We start from the raw sequence: 25,823 nt of genomic DNA on the forward strand, positions 1-25,823 counted from the left end.
TATTCTCCTTACCCTTCAGCGTAAATGTGGCCATACTCAGTATAAACCAGTTTTATTACCTGAGGCCATAACCAAAAGTTTATAGTGGAATTTGGTTGTGATCTTAACTATAGTGGCTGCCAACTCAGCATAACAGTCTGTTCCTAATAGGCTGTTCAGGAGCATAATATCTACGTATAAAGTAATTTTTCAGTATTGCATCTGAAGTGCTTATGCTGATTTTTCTGGTTTTCTTTTCAGTCTGATGTTTGGGCTCTGGGCTGTTGTGTTTATGAAATGGCCACGCTGAAACATGCCTTCAACGCTAAAGACATGAACTCTTTAGTTTATCGAATTATTGAAGGAAAGGTAAAAACTGATCTAAAGTTGTTTTTGGTTCAGTGAAAACATTTTGGAAATATGCTACAGTAAGAAGATCCTTCTGATGTGGATACTCAATCATGCAAAATGTGTATATTCAGACCTGTAATCCAATCTTGTGTGTGGAACTTGAGATAACTGTTTTCAATCAAAAGTAAGAATTTCAACTCCGATTTGTGGGGTTAGTATAATTTTTTTTCCACATGTGATGGGAACACTGCATCATCCTGTCCATTCTAATGTTTGGTGTGAGATGTGGGTACCTACTGATGTAATGGCAGATCCAGAAAGTAATTTCTTTTCAAGGTATCTCTAGAATCTTCTTTTATTCACCTTGTGCAGCTAGTAGATTGGAGTAAATAAGTCACTTCAGCACTTTTGAGTATAAAGTTTCCACTTTTAACACTATGCAAAGAATCATCTCAGGGTATTTTCTTGTTTGATATACAGCTGAATTACTTTAGCTCAATGTTAGTTCCTTACTTGGTTTGGCATGTTATAAAAACACATTTAAATCCTGATCTTCAGCTGTAACAAAAATGTTTTAAATAAACTGAAGATTCTCTGTGACTAAATTTTCATTTGCAAATCTTAGAAAGTACAGCTGACCAGCTTTGAATATCTTGGTTTAAAATTTCTGAATCCAGCTTACCAGGGAATATATTTTCTTATATGTAATCTTCTGTGTATATTGGCAGTATTTTGTGGTTATCTGATAATTAAGAAAAAAATTGCATAGAGTTCTTTCATTAAACTTTACACAAACCTCTGTTCAGAAGGTACTTAAGCACTTGGCTAACTTTAAGTATTGACAGCAGTGAGACTACTGCACTTAAAGTTAAGGATGTGTTTAAGTACCTAGCTGAGTCAGAGCCCTAATGCTCAAATAATGCAGCAATTCCTGCAGGCAAGTGTGTAAATGGTTTTGTTTGCTGTACATTGATCTCATCATCAAAACAATCAGCTTCCTATTATGAATATTAACAAGTGATTCATTCTCCTAATATGATGTGTCCTTTCAATACAATTACAGCTGCCACCAATGCCAAAGGATTACAGTCCACAACTGGCGGAACTAGTAAGAACTATGCTTAGCAAAAAGCCAGAAGAAAGACCCAATGTGAAAAGCATACTAAGGCAACCATATATCAAGCGCCAAATCTCTCTGTTTTTGGAAGCCACAAAGGCGTAAGATACATTTATTTTATTAATAGTTCTATATAAAATTATTGGTTTGGGTAACAGATTGTTAAGCATAATGTTGTAATCACTGTTTTATAGTTTGTGCCAGATTTCAGAGCAGGATGTTGAAGTTGGTTTTGCTGTGTGTAACTGCAGGGTATGGGGCAGAAAGGATCTCTTGAGATTGTTGAGGGAAGGAATTATTTGAGAACTATAACAGGAGACAACTAAGAGAGAAGATGGAAATTAGTTACATTAGGCCTTCGTAGAAGGAAAGTGGATTTAAGTTTGGGATTGCATACTACCTTCAGAAAGTAAATCCTCGTATTGTTCATTTACTTTGGTGAGTGTTTGAAACCAGCCAGACAGAAAAGTCGTACCTGATTAAATGTTAGAAGTTGTATTTGGCTGCCCTAATTAGGAGCACTTGGTATTTAACTGCAATGAATCAGTGTTTCTCTTTATAGAAAAACTAAACACCTTATTCTTAATGTATCCATTATTTGGGGGGAAAAAATGCCATGGTTGGTTCATGTCCACTGTTGATTTTAGTATATTATAACTTGTGAAAGATGGGAGGGCAGACTACTCATTAGAGTATGTGACTGGGACACCCCTGGTTTTCTTCATAGCTCTGGAACTGATGATCCTTAGGCAGGTTGGTTAGCTGTCTGACTGTCTGTATTCTCCATCTGTAAAATGGGGTTGGTAATATTGACCTACTTAACAGAAAAGTTGTAAGGATTAATTAATATTTTAAAACAATTAGATCCTCAAAAGATAAGTGCTATAAACGGCAAAGTATTGTGGGCATAGAGAATTTTAAAGTGATGTGCCTGTAATCCTCAATTTGATAAAGTTTAAAAATCTAAGGTAGCTTGGCTGGAGCAATGGAGAAGACCTGGTTTGGGGAGTAATCTTGAGACTCTCTGTACTAATAAGGTTGAAGTCTCTTGCAGCTGTGATACACTTGGACCGTAGGATGAAAGAAAGATAGCTGCATGAGCACTACCTTTCCACCAATGCACAGAGTAGAATTAGGGTATATCTACACGGCAATTCAGCACCTGCAGATGGCCCATGTCAGTTGACTCGAACTCATTGGGCTGCACAGGACTGTAGAATTTTGTTGTAGACTTTGGGCACAGGCTGGAGCCTGGGTTCTGGGATGCTCCCCCTTACAGGGTCACAGATCTTGGGCTCCAGCCTGAGTCCAAACAAATACAATGCAGTTTGACAGCATTGTAGCCCATGCCCCACGATCACGAGTCAGCTGAGATGTGCCAGGAGTGGGTTTTTAACTGCAGTATAGACATTCTCATAGGGTCTGCTCTGAAGGGTCTGTTTACTCCTCTTTCTGGCTGAAGGAAGAGCATCATGGTCACTTAAGAAGAGGGGGAAGTAGCTTTCAGATTGAGACATGTGAGAGCCTGTAGAGGCTGGTCTTCATTCAGTGCCAGACAAAAAGGCGGTGGGGTGGGGAAAGCTTGGATTATGGGAGAGAGGATGTTGAATAATGAGAGAGACACTCTCCCCAGTCGCTGCGTTTATCCCAGTTCATGTATCTCATATATAAATAAAAACAGGACTGCTTCGCTCCTGCTGACCATTCTAGCATACACAGACAAGAGTGAGCTCACAAGTTGAGAGGAGATAGTGGTAAAAATTATAAACCATTCTGTGATATTTGAGAAAATTACAAATCATCCAGTTAATAAACTATGCAAATTCCAAGTTCTGTAGTAAATCTGTGATCAATTCTTGCACCAAATAGAAAAGTGAGATAAAGACAGACAATAAATCTGAAATATGGATAGGAAATATATATCGTCACTTGCGTTTCCTTATCAGTCCTTGTTCAGGCCACTTCATCATATCTGAAATCACCAAAACACAAGTTCCTTTTGCTTGTTTTTAACTAGATGTTGGACAAAAAAGTTGAATATAAAATTTGTCATCAGATTTGGTTAACCACTTCATTGCTTCCAGTTTTTGAGACATAATGGCAATAAACTTAATTGCCAAATATTTCCCCACATGGATGAGCCTTATTGTCTTCTGGTTTGTACACTGTGCAGTCACTTACACCTATGCAAAGTGGATGTAAATTACTATCAAATCTATGCAAAGTGCCACTAACATTCTAACTTTGCACAGCTGAAAATGACTATACAGCAGTGGTCACAAACCTGTAGATTGTGATCAGCTGGTCGATCCTGAAGTCTCTGACAGTCTATTGTGATATCTGGCTGCTCAAAATCCGGCAGCGCAGTGGGGCCCTGGCCCCATACCACTCCCAGAAGCAGCTGGGGGTGTGAGTGTGGGGACGTGAGTGTGTGTCTCCATGTGCAAGCATCTCCCCTGCAGCTCCCATTTTCCGGGAATGGGGAACTGTGGACAATGGGAGATGCAGGGGCAGTGCTTGCAGGCAGGAACAGCACACGGGGACCTCTGCCTTCCCCACCCAAGGACTGCAGGGGTGTGCTGGCCACTTCTGGAAGCGGCATGGGGCAGGCAGGGAGCCTGCCTTAGCCCCTCTGCGCTGCCAACCGTGAGCCGACCGAGGGTAAGTGCCGTTCTGTGGGAGCCCACATCCTGAGCCCCTCCCGCACCCCAACCCCCTACCCCAGGCTCAGCCGGGAGTCCCCTTCCACGCTCGGAACCCCTCGGCCTCAGCCCAGAGCCTGCACCACCTCCCGAAACGTGGCCCCAGCCTGGTGAAAGTGAGTGTGGGTGGGGGAGAGCAAGTGACGGAGAGAGGTGGGATGGAGAGAGCGAGGCACCTCAGGGAACGGCCTGAGTAAATCCTGGGTTGCACTTAAATTCAAAAAGTGATCTTCTGTATAAAAAGGTTGGAGATCACTGCTATACAAGATACAAAGCAGAGAAAATCAAGCCTAGATAGAAACTCTGTAATCCAGTGAAAATTTAAAATATTTTCTATAAAGGTGAAAGGATTCTGTAGCTGGATAGCATCTATTTAATAAGGTAGTAGAAACCACAAACATCTTAAAGTCCTTGTCCTTAGAGCTTTTGTCTTTTTTTTGTTGTTGTTGCCATTTTCTTTAAAGAAAAGCAGCCAAAAATCATAAGAAAATATCTGATTCTAAGCCCAGAAGTGCTGCTTCCGTGATCTCAGTGAAGACTGGATATAATAATGGAAACATCACACACAAAAAACATCCCTCTGAGCAAGCCAGGAGATATAGAGCCGTAAGTTACTTTTGTCCAAAGGATACGTCTGTTCTTTTTTTTTTATATTTGTGTAAATGTATATATAAAAATATATTTTGAAATGCTTTGTGTTTTCCTAATATATTTATATTCAATAAAACTGTGTAAACTACATATAAAGGAGGAGAGGAGCTGTATTCATCTGCAATTGGAGCTAAGAAAATAGCCACAGATAAGTAAAACTAATTGCACTGGTCTTTACTGAAAGATACTCATGAAACGTTATACCTAATCCTTATTCTGTGAAGCTGTCATGTGGATTTTTTTTAACCTTACGGTTGCATTAACTTTTGCATGTGGCACAATCATGTGAATTCTGTGACACTGTGTACCCAGCAGAGTATCAGAAGTCACTGTACTAACAGAAATGCTAGCAAATGTTTAATGACAGGCAAATGTTGACAGTGAAAATGTTTGCTGCAGCTTGTGAGTGGAAAATCAATTATATGTTTGAGGAAAATTGCTTGTTACTCAAGGTGAATACTTTATAGCAGTGGTTCCCAAACTAACAAATTGTGGACCTCTATCACTAAAATGTCAAATCTCGCAAACCCCCTCCTAAAAATGAATATTTCCAGGGATTTTCTCCTTTACCTGAGTATAAATTATAAAAGTAGTGACCTTTGGAAATATAAAATTTGTTTTTACGACATGCTTATTAAACACTATTATTTATCATTACACTATTTTTATTACATTGTGAGAACAGTAACACTCTTCCAAGATCTCACTTTCGTAGCTTATATCACTTTGAGTAAGCCTGTTATAAGACAAGGCTCCTATGTTTTATCAAGGAATATCAGATGTGAAACAGCTTGAAGGTATTTAAGAAGCCACCTCAAGGAGTTCCTCCTACACAAGCACTCAGGTCTTGAGCAGTCCAGGCAAACAACACACATTACAACAAAGCTTAAACTTGTCCTTCATAATAATTTTCAAAACAATACTAGCTGCCTATTTAATTTTTAATACAGCAAAAAATATCCACGTCCCTTTCCATTTCTTATAAGGAGTCTTGAAATTTAAATGTCCTCAGTGTGATAGATATTCTTGCTTTGATCTGCTTAGCTCTTGGAAATCCAGGGGCTTTGGACTGCTGGCTCCGTGCTGCCCGGGGTCCCTACGGACAGCTCTATCTGCCATTAGGGAATTTTTCCCCAAGAACCCCCCGTAACATTTCATGAACCCCAGTTTGGGAACCACTGCTTTACAGTGATCCAAATAGATCGAGTCACAAAGATGAATCACTTGCCTGCTGTTCATTTTCTGCGCTGTTTGCCAGTTGGTGTTTGTTTTAATATTGAAGCCTTAAATATGTGGTTTAATACATTTTGGAGAGCTACTAGGAGAACCCTGTTTATCACTTGTGATCATCGGGGCCAAGTGGGTGCATTGCTTATGGAATAGGCTGTGTTGACATCTAAAGTGCCAAGCTTCTCATCAGACTTAAAAACTTATGAGAGTCTTTGTTATACCCCTTATTGATGGTTCCAAATAGTACTTGATTATGATTTTGTTTCACTATCACTTTATGGACTGTCTGGTATGCAGGTGACTTCTTGGAGCATCTAAAATATTCCTCAGGGGGTAATTCCACTTCTGCTTTTTTTTAATTACAGAATGAAGAAAAACATTTAATCAAAGATAAAACTTTTGAAATTTATCCCTCAGAGAAACCAGCAGCTGAGCCTGAAAAAAATGCAAACAAGAATGAAAAGAACAGCACAGGAGTTTCCATAGCAACAGTTAGCAAAGTGGATATTGATATTTTACTGTCTGAAAGGAGGAACTACTCTAAAAGTGATCACTTACTACAGGATAACAAAGCAAGGTGCTTAAGCATTCCTAGTGAAGTAGAATCTAAAATAACATCTAATGGCCCACAGACTAAGGAAGACCGACTACAGCAAAACTCAGAGCCAGGTTCTAGAACTGAAATTGTGGATTCTAAGCACTTTGCTGTTGATGTCGCAAATGAAGGAGATGACACCTTTAAACTCCTGCAGCCTGTCTCAAAGGACCAAAAGGAAAATGATGACCAGGTAATTATTTAACTCTTAAATGTTCTTGGTAGAAGGTTGAACTAGTGAATGGTTTATAGAAAGAACGAAGGTGAACAAATGTTACCTTTCAAAGTGGGGCACTTCTGATCAGGCTCTTGGGGTGCTGAAGCAATTAGAACTGGGGGTTGCGAGGTTATTACATGGGGGGTCGCGAGCTGTCACCCTCCACCCCAAACCCTGCTTTGCTTCCAGCATTTATAATGGTGTTAAATGTATGAAAACGTGTTTTTCATTTATAAGGGGGGGGAGGTTGCACTCAGAGACTTGCAATGTGAAAAGGGTCACCAGTAAAAAAAAGTTTGAGAGCCACTGAGTTAGAAGCCCTAGTGTCTCTGCAGCACTGCTTCTGTATAAGACAAAGGCTGGGGCTCAAACCTTAATTGTCTTTATTATTCTTGCCTGGGATAAAAAATTGTCTGCTTCCAACTGTAAAAGGACGAGGCAAGAAAATGTTCGAAGCTCCTACATCCTTGTTCCAAATGGTCTATGCTTCTCTATCTCTTTCTGCCATGTTCAGCCATAATTTGGGATGGGAATTGGAGGAAGAAGGGAGAGTATAATGGAAATGGAGTTAGAGAAGGTGGAGGATGGTGGAATGAAAATGTAAGACGGGTCCCCAATGCGGTGCCCGCGGGTGCCATGGCGTCTAAGTGCGCCCACGCACTGGCCAGCAGATGAGCATCCGCCGAAATGCCACTAACAAGCAGTGTCATCCAGAGGCAGCATTTTGGCAGCAACGCCTGGATGACACTGTTTGTCAGCGGCGACGCCTATTGACATTGCTGCTTGTCAGCGGCATTTTGGTGGATGGTCGTCTGCCACCACGATCCTCTGTGGCTGGTCCAGATGAAAAAGGTTGGGGACCACTGATGTAGGGGAAGAAACTGACGGGAAGGAGGAAGAGAGAGATGAAGAGATTTTAAAGGAAGACAGAAGGAGGGGAAAGGAAAATTTGTTTAATGGAGATGTGATTACTAAAGAGAAGAGTGAAGGAGTAAACAGGAAATGAAACTACCAGGAAAGAGAAGCCTTGGGATGAGGGAAAATGTTAAAGTATCCTGGCCCTCCCTCCTTTCCGGCTTCCAGAGTGCCTCATTTGGGTGATTGGTGGATGCAGAAACCTTGAACGTTGCCCTTTCCCCTGCACTCTTCAGCATCTGCAGCCAAAATGATTCTGTTACATGAATGTGCTGGGGAAGCGGGTAAAGGGCTTCTTTGCCCTTGTCTCTCTCTAGTGCACATGCACAAGGGTCAGCAATATTTTAGCTCTTAATGAAAGTATATTAAAGTAAAATACAGTTGATTTCCCTATTGTGTCTTAGGCCTTGGATTTAAACAGTAGGTCTATTTTGAATGTGTAGCTGTAATTTCCATTCAATCCTATATAGGACATTGTTTTATTCACTTAGTGATTCACCGAGTTCTGTTCTAGAATGAGACTTTTAAAGTCTGTCTTTCTCAAATTGCTAATATATACACTTTACTAAGCTTGCTCTTATTTTAGTTTGTTCATGAAAATGTAGTAACTTCTTATTTCAGAGCTTGGACTCCACTGAGAAGCTTCTAGCATCATTTGTTCCTGTCATAATTCAAGTAAGTGTTCTAGCATTATAGTTCTGCTTAGTTTGTTGGCTTTAAAATAGTTGTATTTCTTTAAAGGGAAATTATGTAGTCTGATGACTATCTTTTCCCCTAGAATATTTGAGTTTTGGAGAAGGATTATTATTGCATTACAAAATGGTTTTCTGAAGTTGCTATTAGAATGGTGGAACATATCTGAAATTTTGCTAACACGTATTTGTTGTAAAATACTAAAACTGGATATTGCAGTATTACGATAGAGACATAAGTGTACAGAACTTGTGAAATTTGTTTATGGTTTCCTGTTCAACTAACATGCTAATTGTGATGGGGAGCATAATTTTGAATATTCTAACTTCAGTTTATTTAAAATGTTCATCTTGTTGCAGTGTTAATGTAGTATTTTTGGTTGTTTTTTTTGGGGTGGTTTATTTTATTTATTGATTGCTTTTTTCCTGTCTGTAATTTAAAAGACGAGATCGCAGGCATTTTTGCAGACTGACAACCAAATAGATGTTTATGTGGTTGTGATTAAGGTAAAATTCATAGCATTTCAAAGGGTGAAGTGGCCTTTGTCAATACAGTAACTCCTCACTTAATGTTGTAGTTATGTTCCTGAAAAATGCGACTTTAAGCAAAACAATGTTAAGCAAATCCAATTTCCCCATAAGAATTAATGTAAATGAGAGGATTAGTTTCCAGGGAAATTCTTTTTCACCAGACAAAAGACTGTCTGTGTGTGTCTCTCTCACACACACACACACACACACACACACACACTTCTTAAACAAACAATTTAATACTGGTACACAGTGAGGCTTGGTTGAGGTGGAGGAGTCAAAGGGTGGGATATTTCCCTTACAGCTAAATGATGAACTAGCAATTGGCTGAGCCCTCAAGGGTTAACTCTCACACTCTACAAGGCAGCAGGAGTGGAAGGATATGTGCATTTCCCCTTTAAGTACACTGCCTTGTTAATTAGATCAGCAAGCTCCCTCCTTCCTGAGCCCTTGTGTGTCCCCCTTGCTCTATGGAAGATGGGGTAAGTGGGGTGCAGGGGGGAGGGGGACACCATGATATTAGCCCCCCTCTTCCTTCTCTCCCCCGCGCCCCCCCCCCCCCCCCTCACAGCAAGCAGGAGTCTCGGGGAGCAGCTCCAAGGCAGAGGGCAGGAGTGGCACACGACAGTGTTGGGAGGGACAGCTGCAATTGCTAGCCTGCTGGGCAGCTGCTAAACAGGGAATTCAGGGGAACTGATGGGGGGGGAGGGCTGCTGGTCCACCCTGGCTCCAAGCCCCCACCAGCTAACTGTAATGGACTTCTCTTCGTGCAGGCAGTAGACAAAGCAGGAGGCTGCCAAACAACGTTAGAAGGGAGCATTACATAACTTTAAATGAACATGTTCCCTAATTGATCAGTAACATAACCGGGACAACTTTAAGTGAGGAGATTTTGTATGTGCAAGAACAAGTCTGTGTTGGAATCAGGAAAACACATGCCTAAAGATTAGAAAAATATTTTCACTTTTTAGGATGAAGCCTCTCATGGAAATCCAGAAGATGTTCAGGAAAAAATCACTTTTCACTTACAGCCTCATAGCTCTTTCTGTGAACCTTCTCTCTCACGGCAGCGATGGCAGAAGAAAAGGGACCTAGATGAAGTCTGTTCAGAGAAGGTGCTGATAAAAATCTATCTGACAATTTGATCTTTTAAAATGGCAGTGTACTACTACCGTAGTTTTTCTTCCCATCCTACAAAAAGATTGTAACAGTTTGTAGATCCTTTCCACTAGTTGAACCATCTCCAGTCTGTTTATAATCTCATTTCTTACACATCCATAGAATTGCATTATAACAAAATGGGTAACTCTGTGGGCCTTGGAAATATACTTTTGTGGGTGCCTTTTGTCCAAGGATCAAAAAGCACTGTATAATATGTAAGTCTCTCAACGCTCAGCGGTACAAAATTATAATCCTTCAACGGGACATAAGCAAATTAAAGCCCAGAAAGATTATATGACATTATTATTATTTATTTTATTACAGTAGTACCTAGAAACCCCAGCCGAGACTGGATCCTTATTGTGGTTTGCACTGTACGGAACATATACACCTCTACCCCGATATAACATGAATTTGGATATAATGCGGTAAAGCAGCGTTCTCGGGGGGGCAGGGCTCTGCACTCCTGCGGATCAAAGCAAGTTTGATATAATGCGGTTTCACCTATAACGCAGTAAGATTTTATTGGCTCCCGAGGACAGCATTATATCAGGGTAGAGGTGTAGTTAGAGACAGTCCTTATCCCCAGAGAGAGCTGACAGTGTAAATAGACAGACCAAGGATTGGAGGAAAAGGGTATGACATACAAGCATAGTGAACAATGCGGTGAGCATCAAATGCCATTTTAGTTGTTTTTGCGTGGGGTTTTGAGGTGAGGGTGTTAGCTGAATGTAAACAGGGAATATAAGGAAGTTAGGGAAAAGTGGGTGGGTGGATGGGTAGTGGTGGGGCACAATAAGGCAATGGTAAAATTGTGAGTAGGATCCAAGAGTCCTGACTCCCAATCCTGGATTGCCAGCTTGGTGTTTGCAGTTCTAGATTTCAGAACATTTTAATTTGTTGAAAGAGGAAATGAGACTGTAATCACCTTCTAATTCTCTCTAAGCTCAGAGCAGTTGCTCCGCGGCCCTTACCTTCTCTTCCTGATGTGAATGTGAAGACAACTTATAGCCCTGCAGATCAGTGTGGCACTGAAGTTACAGAGTCTGTAAATAGCTCTAAAAATAGTGAGAGAGCAATTCCTAAGGTTTGTTCTGAACATTTTATGTGCATATTTATTTTTGTCATTTTCTTACTATTTCTTCTGAGTAGTTTGCTCCAAAAGCATGTGGGGTGGGGAAAAGAAATGTACAGAAGCTATCCTCTGTGATTCAGTTTCTGTTTTGCATCTGACTGATCAGGTAGGAGGAAAGAAAGCCAGCTCCTCTTTCCCTTAATTGAAATAAGGAGGCTGGAGGCTCCTTTCCTACAGGAATTAGGTGTGTTGATCAAGATCACCATGGAAAAATTAATACAATGTATGCTGAACTGCCTGAAAACTTTAGTTAGTAGCCATCTTTTCCAGGTGCATTTAGACAAAAGTTTTCATTTCAGATATGACAAAATGAAAAACCACCATGACTGCCACTATTAATACTGATTTGATTTATTTACAGGATCGGCCGTTGTCGGCAAGAGAGAGGAGGAGGCTAAAACAATCCCAAGAAAAGATGTTTCCTTTTGGTAACTTTGTATGCTAACTCTTCAACTGATGCAGTGGGATGGCTTCTCTTTGGAAACACTCATTTGCAATCTGGTCTTTAGTACTAACTTCCTCAAAAAAGATGCAGTTGAAATGTAGCTTTGATGTTAATAGTTATTTAACATAACTTTTATTTTTCTAATGCTCATTCAGTGGTTGTAATGGTAGCAATGTGACATTTCCACAAGAAATGCACTTTTCAGCTAGAAGCCTCAGTGTTTTTTGTTGGCTAGTTTGTCTGACCCTGATAGTATGCTTGGAGGACATACTGAAATGCTTTACTGTCACCAGTGCCCAGTTTGCAAAACAAGAGGAAAAGATTCAGAATCAGAATTAGTCGCTAAAAATGAGTTTGGTCTTGTTCATGTCACTATCACAAAGCTACCGTACAACTGGTATTAGGGGCAGTCTGCTTGAGGGGCCCAGGACTGGAATAGCAGGTGGTGGTGAATGTCATCATTTAAGTGCATTGGCAAAGCTTTGTGGAGAGACCCAGGTCAGGAATGGAATAGCAAGGGATGGTGAAAGCCAGAATTAAGAGTCCTTGGTCGAGCAGTATGGGGAATTAACAGAGCATACACCTACATTCTGATAGACTTTAGTTCCTCCCTTGTACATACTCAAAATAAATGTTGTTGTAAAAATGTCATCCTTCTAGTGCCTTCGGCAAGACGAGCATCACATAGTGCGGTAGTTGAAGCAAAATCACTTGTGGAAAATCTTATTAAAGTTACTCAGTCCTCGTCAGATCCCAGTATTTCTCAGGTAAACTGGAGTCATCTGCTTCTGAAATATTTAAATGCAGACCAAATTTCAGTAGAAAAATAAAAAGAGCTTGTGTTCTATTTTATAATGCAATGCTGTAGTACATGTAGAGGAACCTCCTGGCCAATAAGAATGCATGGCTGTTCTGAAGCTGTTGCTGCAAAAGACATTGGGTACAATAAATGCCAATAACTCACCTTTTAACTCAGCTTTTATATTTCGTAAGATCAGTTTCTAATTCAGGTCAATTCACTCAGCAGAGGCAAAGAATTGAATGAGTCGGTTAACCTCTCTGAAGTATAGTTATGGCTTATTGAGTGGATAGCCATAACTGGGGAGAAGCTCATCCTGCCACTTACTCAATTATGCTTTGACTGTGGATACATAATTTCATTTGCTATGAGTTGCAAAATACCCTGAGGTTTGCTCATTAATGTAGTCTGATTGGCTTATCTGCTAAATGTACTTAAAACAAATGTTATGGAACCGATGCTGTGAAAAGAAAAAAATTACACAATTGAAGAGAATTAGTGTTAAAAAAAAAAAAAAAAAAAATTTAAATGGAAAAACTGCCATTTGAGTGGGCACACTGAAAATAAAATATCAATAAAACAATCCCCCAACAATCATTTTCAAGCCAGTTGGTTACTTGGAATACTTATTACTGTTTGTTTACTGGGGTTTGAAGATTTTCTCAATTTGTAGTCCTATTGGCTAATGCATAAAGTTATGTGCTGACAAAAGTAGTAATTGTTAAATCAAATTCTCAAACTTTTTACAATGGAAGTGGTTAATTTTCATTAACATCTTCATTGCATGATTCATATATAGCTTTAGTAAGATCACAAATATATTTTACAATACAAAGTAGAAGTTTTCTTTAAAGGCACACTTCTAAATATGGACTTGAAAGAGGTCCAACCAAGATACTTAAGTGCCAGACTTTCAGTGTGACTTCTGTTTTGTTCATGTAACTCTCCTCACTCCAACCATTTGCAGGGACAGTCTTTTTGCATGCTATTGTGTGCGCAAATAAGATCTACATGCAAAAACCCCATCTTCACACACAAATCAAGGACATATGGGTTTAGTGCTTATAAATTATATTGACATATGCTAGTGATGTGCAGTTTTTTGCATGCTGTCCTCAGGATTGAACACACAGAATTTGAGAGGGCCAAATGGAGAATGGTTTGAAGCACCATGGAAAATGTTGGAGGACACTGGAGAGTAAATAGAAGAATAGATTTCAAAGTATTTATATATTTCCAATTTATTTTTATAAAGACTGATGCATTGTAGTCTAAGAACAATGGTTCTTTAAAATACTGTAGTCATTAGTAAGTCATTAACTGAGAATTGACCAACGTAATGAGCATAATGTAGAAAAATCTCATTCCATGAGCAAGTTACTGATGGAGAAGTAAAGGATGTGTCATTTGATTAGTAAAAATCTACATAGTCATAATTTCAGTGGTGTCGCCTTTGCAGTATGGCAGAGGGACTCTCTAGTCTCTGCCCTGGCTTCCTGGTTCAGGTTCTCTGGTGGGTGGAAATGTTGATAGTACAGTATCATCGGAAGTGGGCTGAGTTGGATATAATTTAAAAGCCCTTTCTCTCACAAACACAGTGGTAACAAGCATGACAAACGTCGAACAATTAAGTAGATATATATTTGAGAAAATATTTTAAAATCAACAGTTTTTTAAATTATATTTTAACACACAGCTGCATTGCTTAATTTAAAAAAAACATTTTGACCTTTGTTGATCCTAGGGAAGTTGTCCTTGACATGTAGGACTGAAACCATTTATTCACTGAAGTCATCATCAGTGTCATCTCTGTCTAGGGCACCAACTCTAGACCTGCTGTCATGCTAACCATCTTCTGTGCCACATTGTCACATCTCTGTACAAGGCAGACTGCTGGCCATACATTTGCAGGGTGGTGAGCATCTGGTTTTTGCACACAAGCATTTGATTAGCTGAAGGATTGATTCAGGATTGCATGGTATTTCACAGAACTGTTGTGATCAGTCCATTTTCCAAGACTCGTCCATGCCCAGTAGAGGAATGTAGTTTTGGGTGTGCTTGAACATCTTGGAACCACTCCATTTCTTGATAATTTGCCCTCTTGGTAGGCGGTATAAATGCACACCATGTCTATGGCAATTTTTCTCTTGTTTCTTGGAAAACAGCCACCAGTGTAGCTCTGAACATGTCATAATGTTAGTCTTCAAATGGTAAACTTGGCATATGAATGTCTCCAGTGCATTTATGACCTCATCAGTGACTGTATCAGCCGTTCCAAGCACCTTCAGAGTGAGGAGAGAGTGTTCAGAGGCTGAACCAAATACAATAGTGTCATATCCTGAAAGGATATGGAAATCTTGCTGTGCAGTGGCTTTTAATGGTCCAAGTGATAGGAATACGTGTCTGAGGGATATACAAGAATTCTGTTCCCCAGCAGAATTTTGAGGAAGTCTTGGGTAGTGTCTCTTGGAGCACTGAAACATCTATGTCTAATGCCAAAATGCAGAGTCTAGTTGCACCTCTCTCTGTGGCATTGATGATATGCAAGATAATTTTAGTGTTAGCTTCCTTATGGTAACTAAGAAGAAACTCCACTGAACAGTGTGAGGCAGCAGCTTCATTATACCATGCAATGATGAAATTCTCTCAGCATTTCTTCGCATAAGTGTATTTCCTGCAGGGTATGTGGTTAACTCATACTTCATCTGAGTATGAGAGAGTAGCTTCTTCGTTATGACATTGGAGATGTTCATGGAGTCAATGATTTTTGTATTGCAGCGGTTCTCAAACTTCATTGCACCGCAACACCCTTCTGACAACAAAAATTATGACAGGACCCCAGCGGGGGTGGGGGATCGAAGCCTGAGCCTGCCCATGCCCCGCCCAAAGCCCCACCTTCCTTGGCTGGGGTGGCCAAAGCCCTAGGGCTTGAGCCCCAGGCGGGGGGCCTGTAACCTGAGCCCTGCTTCCCAGGGCTGGAGCCCTCGGGCTTTGGCCCTGGGCCCCAGCAAGTGTAAGCCAGCCCTGGCGACCCCATTAAAATGGGATCGTGACCTACTTTGGGGTCCCAACCCACAGTTTGAGAACCACTGTGGTATCAGATAGGTGTAGTGTCATGGAGCCACTTCTTTCTGGTAGTATTTTTAATTGATTCCTGTGTATATGTCTAACACAAGGTGGATTTCATCACAGGTCTAATATTTTACTCTGTAGCCTCATAATGAAGTCAGCCAAATCTTGGCAAGTGTGAAGTTTCTGGTTTTTCAAGAGCTTGTACCTCAACCATACCATCTATGATTGTTATACTCAAAGGGGTCTGCTGGCATAAGGTACTGGCTGTCATATTGTCAGTAGGTCCTGTTTTAGCAAGACTATGCAAGATGTGCATTAGTTTGCTTTTCACCTGATACATGTGCATTGTTTGATCACATTTGAACATTGATTGTACTTTCTTAGAGTATTTCCTCAAACACTCATGTAAATCAAAAATATGCTGAGATCTAGACATAACCAGGAGATGAGCGAACAGTGACCCTGCGGTTAGCTCTAGAATAGTCTCTGCCGTCTTCACTATGACTCTCTCTTCTTTGCATTTTGAGCACAGCTTTAATCTGTTCTTGATTGGAGCCCATAGATTAGATTAATTGAGCCTTGGATAATTCTTTGGGTTTTGAAGGCTTCATACAAGTCATGACCCAAAGTATCCATTGAACGTACATCTTTAGCTATCTCATCACTGAAGACTGATTTTTGTCATGATATTAATGAGCTCTGATGTGTCATATGCAAATAGGTTGCCAGTAAGCTCATCCTGTAGCTTAAAAATTGTCCCTTCTTGGCATATAACAGCACCGAATGAGTTTAGATGGAGCGTGATTATTTCTGGGGAAGTCCATCCCAGCCATGTGTAAGTGGTCTGGAGTTGTCAGGAAAATCCAGGAAAGAACATTTAGATGCTGTTATGACCACCAGCTACCTGCTCTCTTTTGTCCCCACCCTCAATGACTTTCATTGCTCTGTTTTCGTGTCCTAGGCCTTCATCTGAACCAAGTGCACAGAAGGGAACTGGCAACACCACCAAGCGTTGTTTAACTGCATCCTCCATGGTGGTATTCTCCAAAGATTCAGCTGCTAGTTGATCAACACCAAAGTAAAAACAAGGATTTTGTAGTAATTACTTTGGGATTGTAATTAATGATTCTTAACTGTATGCATACCATTCATGGGTGGTTTCCAGTAATTTTTAGCTGAATGCTAACATCTTAAGCAATGCCTCCTTACAACTATTTTGGCATGATAAACAAAGCTGATAATCAATACCAGTGAACTGCTTTTTTTGCCAATGATAGCAAATCAACTTGAAGCGCTCCTTTCATTTATAGTAATCCAACATTTTAAAAAATTAATAGGGGATATCCTGTTCTGAGCATTAACTGGTAACACAGTACAGTCAGTCAAGGGTCGCAGTTTAACTTTGAGGGCTGCATGTTTTATATGCCTGTCTTAAAGTATAATTTTAAAAATGTTGATTTTAAATATTTTCTCTAATATGTATCTGCATAATTGTTCTAGGTTTGTCATGTTTGGTCCCATTGTATTCATGGGAGAAAGGGATTTTGAATAATATCCAACTCGACCAATTTCCAACAACATTGTACTATCAACATTTCCACCAACTGGAGGACCTGGGACTGGGAGAAAGAGGGGTTGGGGGTGAATCCCCCCCACCTCCATGCCACAAAGGGTGACACCACTGAAATTATGATTCTGTAGATTTTTAAAAATCAAATGACACCTGCTTTACCTTTCTATCATGAATTTGCCAGTGGAATTACACATGGTCCCAGACTAAACATAGCACAAATTGTCCGACTCTGTAACACATTTGGCAAAGCATTCAGTGTAGGTTGAAACAGCACAGGTGAGGTTTAATGCTATTTAAATGAGTATATGATGGTGTATGTGCTTTAACTAGCTTCTTTTGATTCTTGGACTTAATACATTAAAGCCCCTTGTATTTACTTATAAAGTTAAATTGTAAAAATATGCTCGTTGAAGCTTATTTTGTCACATACTTCAAAGAATCCATGCTTATAGTACAAACTATTGATTGAACAGAAGGCCTAATTCTACAAAATATTTTTTTATCTATAACAGAAAAAAAAATTAACCCATTGTCTGTCTGAGGATGAGCTAAGCTCTTCCACAAGCTCCACAGATAAGTCAGATGGAGATTCCAAGGAAGGGTAAGTGTTTTCTTACTTGCATACAGACATTTAGTAGTCACTGACACTGCAAATAAGTACTTCATCGTGCTTTAACTTGGTGTGGAAAACTATGTGTAGAAATGTGTTTCTAACAATGATGCATAGTGGTGTTATGATAAGCTACACAGTAAATGAATCAGATACCTTTTGTTTGTTGCTCTTTTGTGACGCACAGTTGTTTATCTACTATGTCTAACTTCTTTGTGTGTGGCCGCTGTGCCTCAAAGTGCTTGCATGAATGCTTTCCAGGAAATTTCTCTTCCAGCATCAAAGAGAGGAACTAATGTGTCAGGAAGCCCTAAGAACTATTACTTGGAAAGTTGCTAACATGGTTTTCCTGCCATTGTGGGCTCATCTGAAGTATTTATCTAGGATCTTGTCTACATTTGGCATCTTTCTTAAAATCGTCCTCCAGTGGTGGTAATGCTAGTGTAGATCGGATGTTGGTGGCTGGCTAGGTTCTTAAACTTTGTTGTTAAGACTTGCTTGGTGCAGAATTTAGATGAAATGATGCTAAAAGCTCCTATGCGTTGTTGTATTACTACCACCACCAATGGATCTGCATAGTAACAAGAATTTAACACAGAGTATATAACAGGGCCTGTTTAGTTCACAGGATTATGGAAAGTCCTCACTGACTGCAAAATGGAGATTGGGATTGAATTAGATTTTTTTTTCCCTTTTCTAGAAAAAGCAATACGAATGAAATGAATGATTTGGTACAGCTAATGACTCAGACATTGAAAATGGATTCTAAAGAGAACTGTGAACACTCTTCAATCCTAATCCCCGCATCAGAGTTCAAGCTTCATAGGAAATACAGAGACACTCTGATCCTACATGGCAAAGTATCTAATGAACCAGAGAAATTCAAATTTGAAGAATTTCCTTCAGGTCTGTAGCTCTATTAATGCTTTAAAATAGTGGTCTTTAAACTGTGATCTATGGACCACCAGTGGTTTGCAGAGCACTTGCTGGTGGTCCACAGGAAGCTGGCTAGTTACATGGGGCTGTTCTCCTTCTGTTAATCACATGAAAGCGGCTAAAATTAATTACATTTTTAATACCACTTTTCCACTTAAGTAATTGCTGTAGTTGCCACAGGGATGTTATTTGTTTGACAGTTGGAGGGGAGGTGCTCTATCTAATTGTGAATGGAAGAGAAGGTGTTCCATGAGGTCATTTATCAATATGTGACTGACACTATGAAGGTTTTAAATAACCGTTTAAGATCTAAAATAATAAAGTGTAGATTTCAATGTCTTAAAATACAACTTTTAAAACTTCCAATTAATGTAGTTGCTGTAAAGCTTTGCAGATCACCTTTAAGGCTTAATCTTTTAAATGGGACTCAACTCAGCATCTAAAAACCTTGGGCTTTGTGCAGATGCAGGAGTCGCTTGCTGAGATCCCATCACAGAATAGGGTCCTTAATTTGCAGCTACAAGTAGTTCTCTAATTTTGCAACAATGCAGGTAAATCAGCTTTTGAAATTCAGCCTTCACAAGAGTAGATTTTGAAATGCTACTCTAAAAATGGCATCTTAAGGTTTGTTTTTGACTTTCAGAGTAACTGTGCACTGGAATAAAAGACCTGTGACTTGGCCGTGGTTGGCCCAGGTCAGCTGACGGGTTGCAGGGCTTAAAAATTGCAGTGTAGATGTTCTGGCTTGGACTGGAACCCAGGTTCTGGGATTCCCCCACAGGGTCCCAGAGCTTGAGCTCAGTTTGCAAGTCAAAAGCTGGATGTAAAAAATCATCTTGGTATCTGAAAGTCTCAAACTGTTCTTCCTGGCTCATGTGTTGTAAGTAACAAGGATTCTAGTTGATTCCCTTCTGGTGATTGAGAAAGCAGAATTGAATCAAGATAACTTTCCCATAGTTATGGTGGTTCTGCAAAGATAACAGGTGTAAAATGTACTGAAAGCTTTTGTCTCTGTGGTCAGCGGACGTGACTATGTGAATGTACAGGGAGCAAATTTTGGTCAGTAAGGAAGTGCCTTTTTACATAGTCAATTTTTCTCACATAGCTGCATTTTAAAATTTATAATAGTGTGGTGATCTGCTCAGGTATTTTACAGCTGCTGGTACTGGAAATCTATAATCAATTTGAAGGTGCTGGTAGAAGTGCAGTGGCTTAAATTTTCTTAAATTGCAATCTCTTCTGGTTAGATCAGATCCTTTACTTTCACATGTTAATGCAGAAAGGGGATTTAGGGTGCTAATAGGATATAGCTTTCAGCCTTGAATCATTGGCTTAAATCCAGCCTATGACAATAGTGACAGCCATATTAATTTTGGATGATTTCAGTGTCCAAAGTAAAGTTTGGCACTTTTTCTGTTTTGTTCCTGGTGCCGACCTTCCATTATCATAAAACTACATTCATAAGTGGGATCCCTTGTTTGCAGTTTAAGCAGAGAAGTGAAGGATTGAAAGGTCGAGGCACATTGGTGGAAGACTAGACTGCAACTCGTGCTATTCTGTCCTGTGTATAAATACAATACTTACTGAACTTTTACATTTGTTTTTGTTTTTCAAATGTAAAGTGATTGAAGTGTGGTTTGTTTGTTTTTTAACCTATCAGGATTCTGTATATTGTATTGGTGTGAAATTTGTTATAGAATCCACCTTTTGCCACACAATTATTTTCAGAACATCAACTTAATTAAAAAAAAATGTTTCTACCATTATGACTACAAAGAACCTTCCAGACATGATCAGAGTATACACTAATACAGTGATGTCTTTCTGAGTCTGAATCTCTGAGCCCTCCAAGACCTGATTTTGCAAACTGAATCTGTATGAACCTTGCACCTGCATGGAGGCCAAGTAGTCACCTTCTGATGACTGGCCTATTTAATTGTATTTCTGCTGATCAGAGACATCCAGCTGATGAGCCTATTCCACAGTCCTAAACCACCTCCCAGGCAATTACTGGTACCAACCACTCTAAGTACTTCTAGTACATATAAGATGATTGATTGTTAATATTGTCAGTGCAAAAATTAGTTAATTGTATTACTTTTTTAGATGTTTTATCTGGTCCTGAAAAGATTAGGAGAATGGTTGAAATTTTGAGGTCTGATGTGGTGCAAGGGCTGGGAGTGAAACTTCTAGAGAAAGTATATGACGTCATGGAGGAAGATGATGAACTGAAGAGAGAGGTGAGTGTCTTTCCTGTATACTGTAGTCAATTGTATTTGCTTCTTTTTTCTTCCACACAAAGGTTAAATGAGCATTGTTGTCATTTTTATATCTTGAGAAACTGATCTGATATAATGATACAGGCCCTGATCCTGCAGAGACTTAAGCACATGCTTAATTGTTTGCAGAATCAGTATCATACTCATGTATATTCACTAAACAAATTGCCATGTTATGCAATGTAATTGATTCAGAATGTAAGAAGGGGAGCAGCCTTGAATTCTTTGATCCTACTTGGAAGTTGATATCATTTGACATTACTCTATTAGCATATCTTCATTACGTGTCAACTTTGAATGCCCAAATTCTGACTGACTTCACTGAAAGTTGTGTGTGTGTATTTGAACATGTATCCAAATGGAGAAACCGATTCTTCTTCTTTGAGTACTTGTTCATGTCAATTCCAATCAGGTGTAGGTGCATGCCGCGTGCACACCAGCTGGAAGATTTTTCTCTTAGCAGTGTCCGGAAGGCCAACCTGGGTGCCCCCTGGAGTTGCACCTCATGGCGCCAAATATAGGGCCCTGCTAATCCACCACCCTGTTAGTTCCTTCTCACTGCCGGTGACGACAAGCTGGAACAAACTGTTGCTCTTGCTTTGCAAGTGCATTTGGGCAGTGTCTACGCTTTGTGTTTATAGCTTCTAATGTAAGTAGTCAGTTAGAACTATGAACTATTAACTAGTAGCTCTTAAGATTTCTGTTGGAGGTTCCCCCCAACAACACTTCCCCAGTTCTAGGGTATGCCTCAGTCCCCAGGGTTCAAGCTCTGTGAGGACTGTGGAAAGTTAATGCCTAAGAGCGACCCGCACTCTTCCTGTCTGCAGTGCCTCGGAGAGAGCCACCAGAAGAAGTGCAGAATTTGCGAAGGATTCTGCCCTAGAACCTTGAAGGACCGAGATCAAAGACTCAAGATCCTTCTAATGGAGGTGCACTCAGACCACAATTCGACCCATGCCCAGCAGAACCCACGCCCAGCACCTCCTCATCAGTGCGCAGTGCACAAGCCGGTACCAAGGAAGGAGGACCCCAAGGAGTCACGGCAGCGCCACAGCTTTGCCCATAGACAGTGTTCTGTCAGGCACCGGTCTCAGTCCCTGGTGACCCAGAAAAAGAAAAGGCCAGAGAGGGGTCGCTCTTCCCCCTCCAAGCCCAAGAAGCCTGCAGCAGGGGGACCTGATTCGGGCAACGTTACCTCAGCTCCTCCGCCCTGGGATATAGCTGAGTCTGAACTTTTATTGCTCTCCAGATGGACATGTCGCACAGCTCCAGCTCCCCTCAATGCCAGAGGCATTCGAGGTGTCTCGGACCTTATGCACCTCATGGTGCCGTCCTCCCCACAGAGTAGAGACAAGTTGCCTGTGACTGCCCGGTCCTCATTCCCATCAAAGGGCAAGCCAGCAATGATAGCATACCGATCTCCATCTTGCCTCTCCCCGGCATGGTCCACCCACTTGGGGGAGCCTCACCGCTCCCCAGCACTGTGGAGTACCGCTCCTCTGTGGTCATCCTCCTCCCTGACTGAGGAGTCTGAGGCGGAATTCTAACATTCCGTTAGGACCAGGAGCAGAAGTTCCAGGTCCTGCCGTGACCATCAGCCATCCCCAGTGCTGTGGCCACCGTACTGGCAACCCTTGACTCTGTGGCCCTTCTGGACACCCTGAGCATATTGTCAGAGCCAGGGACAAATTCAAGGGTCAGGGTCCAGGTCCACATCGGTGTTTTTGGCGTCCTTCATTCCTCCACAAGCACCGTTGGCAGCACTGGCACAAACTCTTCCGACCTTGGCACCACTGGCATCGGCGACCTCAGCACCACCAGCATCAGCACCGATGATCCTCGTTTTGACGGCCCTGGCACCGCAGGCTATGGACCTGGCAGCTATGTGACCCCCTGGGCGCTGAGGGGAGTGAGCAGGGCCCATTGCCATGTCGTTCCTCCTCCTCCTCCCCAGATGAAACCGTGGCTGGGACATGGACATCCCCGGCCTTAGAGGACAACAGGGTCCTGAAACAGCTTCTGCGGCCGGTGGCCCAGAACCTGGGCATCCAGGCAGAGGAGGTGGTAGAGGATGCCAACCCAATGGTTGACATCCTTGCCTCCTCTGGACCCTCTCGTATTGCCTTGCCATTAATAAAGACGGTTACCGAGACCACAAAGACCTTGTGGCAGACCCCAGCATCTCTGTCCCCTACAGCCAAGAGAAATGAGAGATGGGACTTTGTCCTTAAAAGGGATATGAGCACCTATATACCCACCCACACCCCAATTCCCTGGTGGTTGATGCCGCGAACTAGTGTGAGTGCCAGTGCTACCAGGGCCCCTCCCCTAAGAATAGGGACACTAAAAGACTAGACCTTTTGGGGAGGAAGGCCCACTCTACTGGGGGGCTGCAGCTCTCCATATCGAACTGGCAGGTCATCGTTAGCAGATACTTGAACACCTGCGGTGTGATGGCCAAGTTTGCTGAGCTGCTGCCACAGGACTCTCATGCCACTGGTGGAGAAAGAGAAAAACTGATTTCCTGAGCTTCCCTACAGGCCGCATTGGATGCGGAAGATGCAGCCTCCTGCACAATGGTCATAGGGGTTGCAATGAGGAGGATTTCCTGGTTGCAGGTCTCTCCTACAAGGTCCAACAAACCATCCAGGACCTCTCCTTCGAGGGTTTGGCCCTATTTTCCAATAAAATGGATAAAAGACTCCAGTCTAAGGACTCAAGGGCCACCCTCAGGTCCTTGGGCCTCCCCACTCCTGCCACTCAGCGCAGGCACTTCTGACCGCAGCCTCCTTCACAGTTCTACCAACCACAGAACTGGCAGGACGCTCCTCAGAGGAGAAATAGGAGTGGCAGAAGACGACAGCACCTGTCCTCCGGCCAGGGCTCTGACCAGCTCAACACACCTCCCAGCCCCAGACCAGCCTTTTGAGGGTGTTGTCGAGGACGGCACCCAGACTTACCTTTTTTGTCCTGATTATCTCCTTTCTACCTTGCATGGTCATATATCACTTCGGATGACTGGGTACTCTGCACAGTAGAGAGGAGATACTCCATCCAATTCTGTGCACTTCCAACCCCCTTCCCCATCCCCCTTCAGGGACCCCTCTCACAAGCAAATCCTTATTCAGGAGATGCACTCGCTCCTCTCTCTAGGGGCAGTGGAAGAGGTTCCTCAGGAGCAAAGAGGCAAGGGTTTCTACTCCTGGTATTTTCTAATACCGAAATCCAAGGGTGGGCTCAGGACCATCCTAGATGAGCTTCCTCACCAACTTGTTGAGTTCTCACATAAGTTCCACATGGTCTCTTTGGCCTCCACTATCCCCTCACTGGATTCAGGAGACTGGTATATCAACCTCGACTTGAAGGACGCATACTTTCACATAGCAATACTTCCGTTCCACAGAAAATACCTCAGGTTTGTGGTAAACCACCACCACTATCAGTTACTGCCCTCCCATTTGGCCTGTCAGCGGCTCCTCAAGTGTTCACCAAGTGCATGGCATGTTCCTGTGAAAGCGGCAGGTACAGGTGTTCCTGGTTCAATGAACTGGGTCGCCTTCTAAACGAAGGGAAATCAATGCTGTCCCCTGTTCAGAGGATAGAGTTTATAGGGGCAGTGCTGGACTCAACACAAGCCAGGGCATACCTCCCAGAAGCCAGGTTTTGGTCCTTGGGCAACATCATGTGGGGTCTCAGGCAGTTCCCCACCACTACAGCAAGGAATTTCCAGACGCTTCTGGGACACATGACAGCTTGTATCTTCAGTTCTGGCTAGCGTCAGTGTATCGACCAGTCCAGGACAGTTTGGACAGGATTATAACCCTGCCTTACCCAGTACTCGACTCCCTCCTGTGATGGCTTGACACAAAGGTAGTAGGTACAGGGGTCCCCTTCACCATCCCTCAGCCATCCCTGTCGTTACTGACAGACGTATCAGACTTGGGTGAGGGGGGACGACATATTTGGGAGGTCTCAGAACAGAAGATCTCTGGTCTCAGTGGAGTTCTCCTGCTCTGATCAAGTCAGACAAGTTCTCCTTGGCAGCAGAAAACCTTCACAGGAGCTACTTCCTTGCCAAGTAGAAGAGATTTTCAGTTTGATCAGAGCACCTCCCATCCCTGACACTTGCCTCAGTGCCACTTATACTGGACTGTCTTCTCCATCTTAAGCAGCAGGGTCTGTCCATGTCATCAATAAGGGTTCACTTGGCCACCATCTCCACCTCCCACCCAGGTGCAGAGGGCTGCTTAGTCTTTGCAAATCTGATGGTCAGCCGTTTCCTTAACGTCTCGACAGGCTGTACCGGCTTGGGACCTCAATCTGGTCCTTTCCAGGCTTATGGGATCACCATTTGAGCCCTTGGCGACATGCTCCCTGCTCGCTCGCTCTCTCTCTCGCTCTCTCTCTGTCATGGTATAATTCCCCAATCTGAACCTTAGAGTCCAAAAGTTGAGGTACCAGCATGAATTCCTCTAAGCTTAATTACCTGCTTAGATCTGATACACTGCCACCAACCATGAATTCCAGTGCCTGGTACACTCTGGTCCCCCCAAAACCTTGCCCGGGGACCCCCAAGACCCAGATTCCTTGAGTCTTACAACAAAGGGGAATAAACCATTTCCCTCCTTTCTTCCTCCCAGATCTTTCCCGCCCTGGGTACACTAGGAGATCACCGTGATTCAAACTCCTTGAATCACAACACAGAGAAATCAGGTTTTTTCCCCCTGCTTCTCTCCCCCTCCCAGGCGTTCCTTCCCTGGGCTATCCTGGAGAGAGAGACAGATTCAAGCTCCGTGAATCTAAACAAAGGGATTGCACCTTTTCCCCCTCCCT

General features: G+C 42.0%; 1 protein-coding gene across 1 annotated transcript in view; it reads left to right on the plus strand.

Moving 5' to 3' along the window:
• NEK4 (NIMA related kinase 4) overlaps positions 1-25,823 on the plus strand; it is a 37,335-nt gene that overhangs the window by 9,377 nt on the left and 2,135 nt on the right. The window contains exons 4-15 of the mRNA XM_050957763.1: positions 241-348; positions 1,394-1,548; positions 4,614-4,755; positions 6,396-6,818; positions 8,379-8,432; positions 9,952-10,095; positions 11,088-11,228; positions 11,638-11,704; positions 12,382-12,488; positions 17,678-17,766; positions 18,476-18,681; positions 20,818-20,951. Coding sequence (XP_050813720.1) covers positions 241-348; positions 1,394-1,548; positions 4,614-4,755; positions 6,396-6,818; positions 8,379-8,432; positions 9,952-10,095; positions 11,088-11,228; positions 11,638-11,704; positions 12,382-12,488; positions 17,678-17,766; positions 18,476-18,681; positions 20,818-20,951 — 1,770 coding nt within the window. The remainder of the gene's footprint in view (positions 1-240; positions 349-1,393; positions 1,549-4,613; positions 4,756-6,395; positions 6,819-8,378; positions 8,433-9,951; positions 10,096-11,087; positions 11,229-11,637; positions 11,705-12,381; positions 12,489-17,677; positions 17,767-18,475; positions 18,682-20,817; positions 20,952-25,823) is intronic.

This window comes from Gopherus flavomarginatus, chromosome 6 (genome assembly GCF_025201925.1).
Source record: "Gopherus flavomarginatus isolate rGopFla2 chromosome 6, rGopFla2.mat.asm, whole genome shotgun sequence".
In the NCBI taxonomy this organism is placed as follows: Eukaryota; Metazoa; Chordata; order Testudines; family Testudinidae; genus Gopherus; species Gopherus flavomarginatus.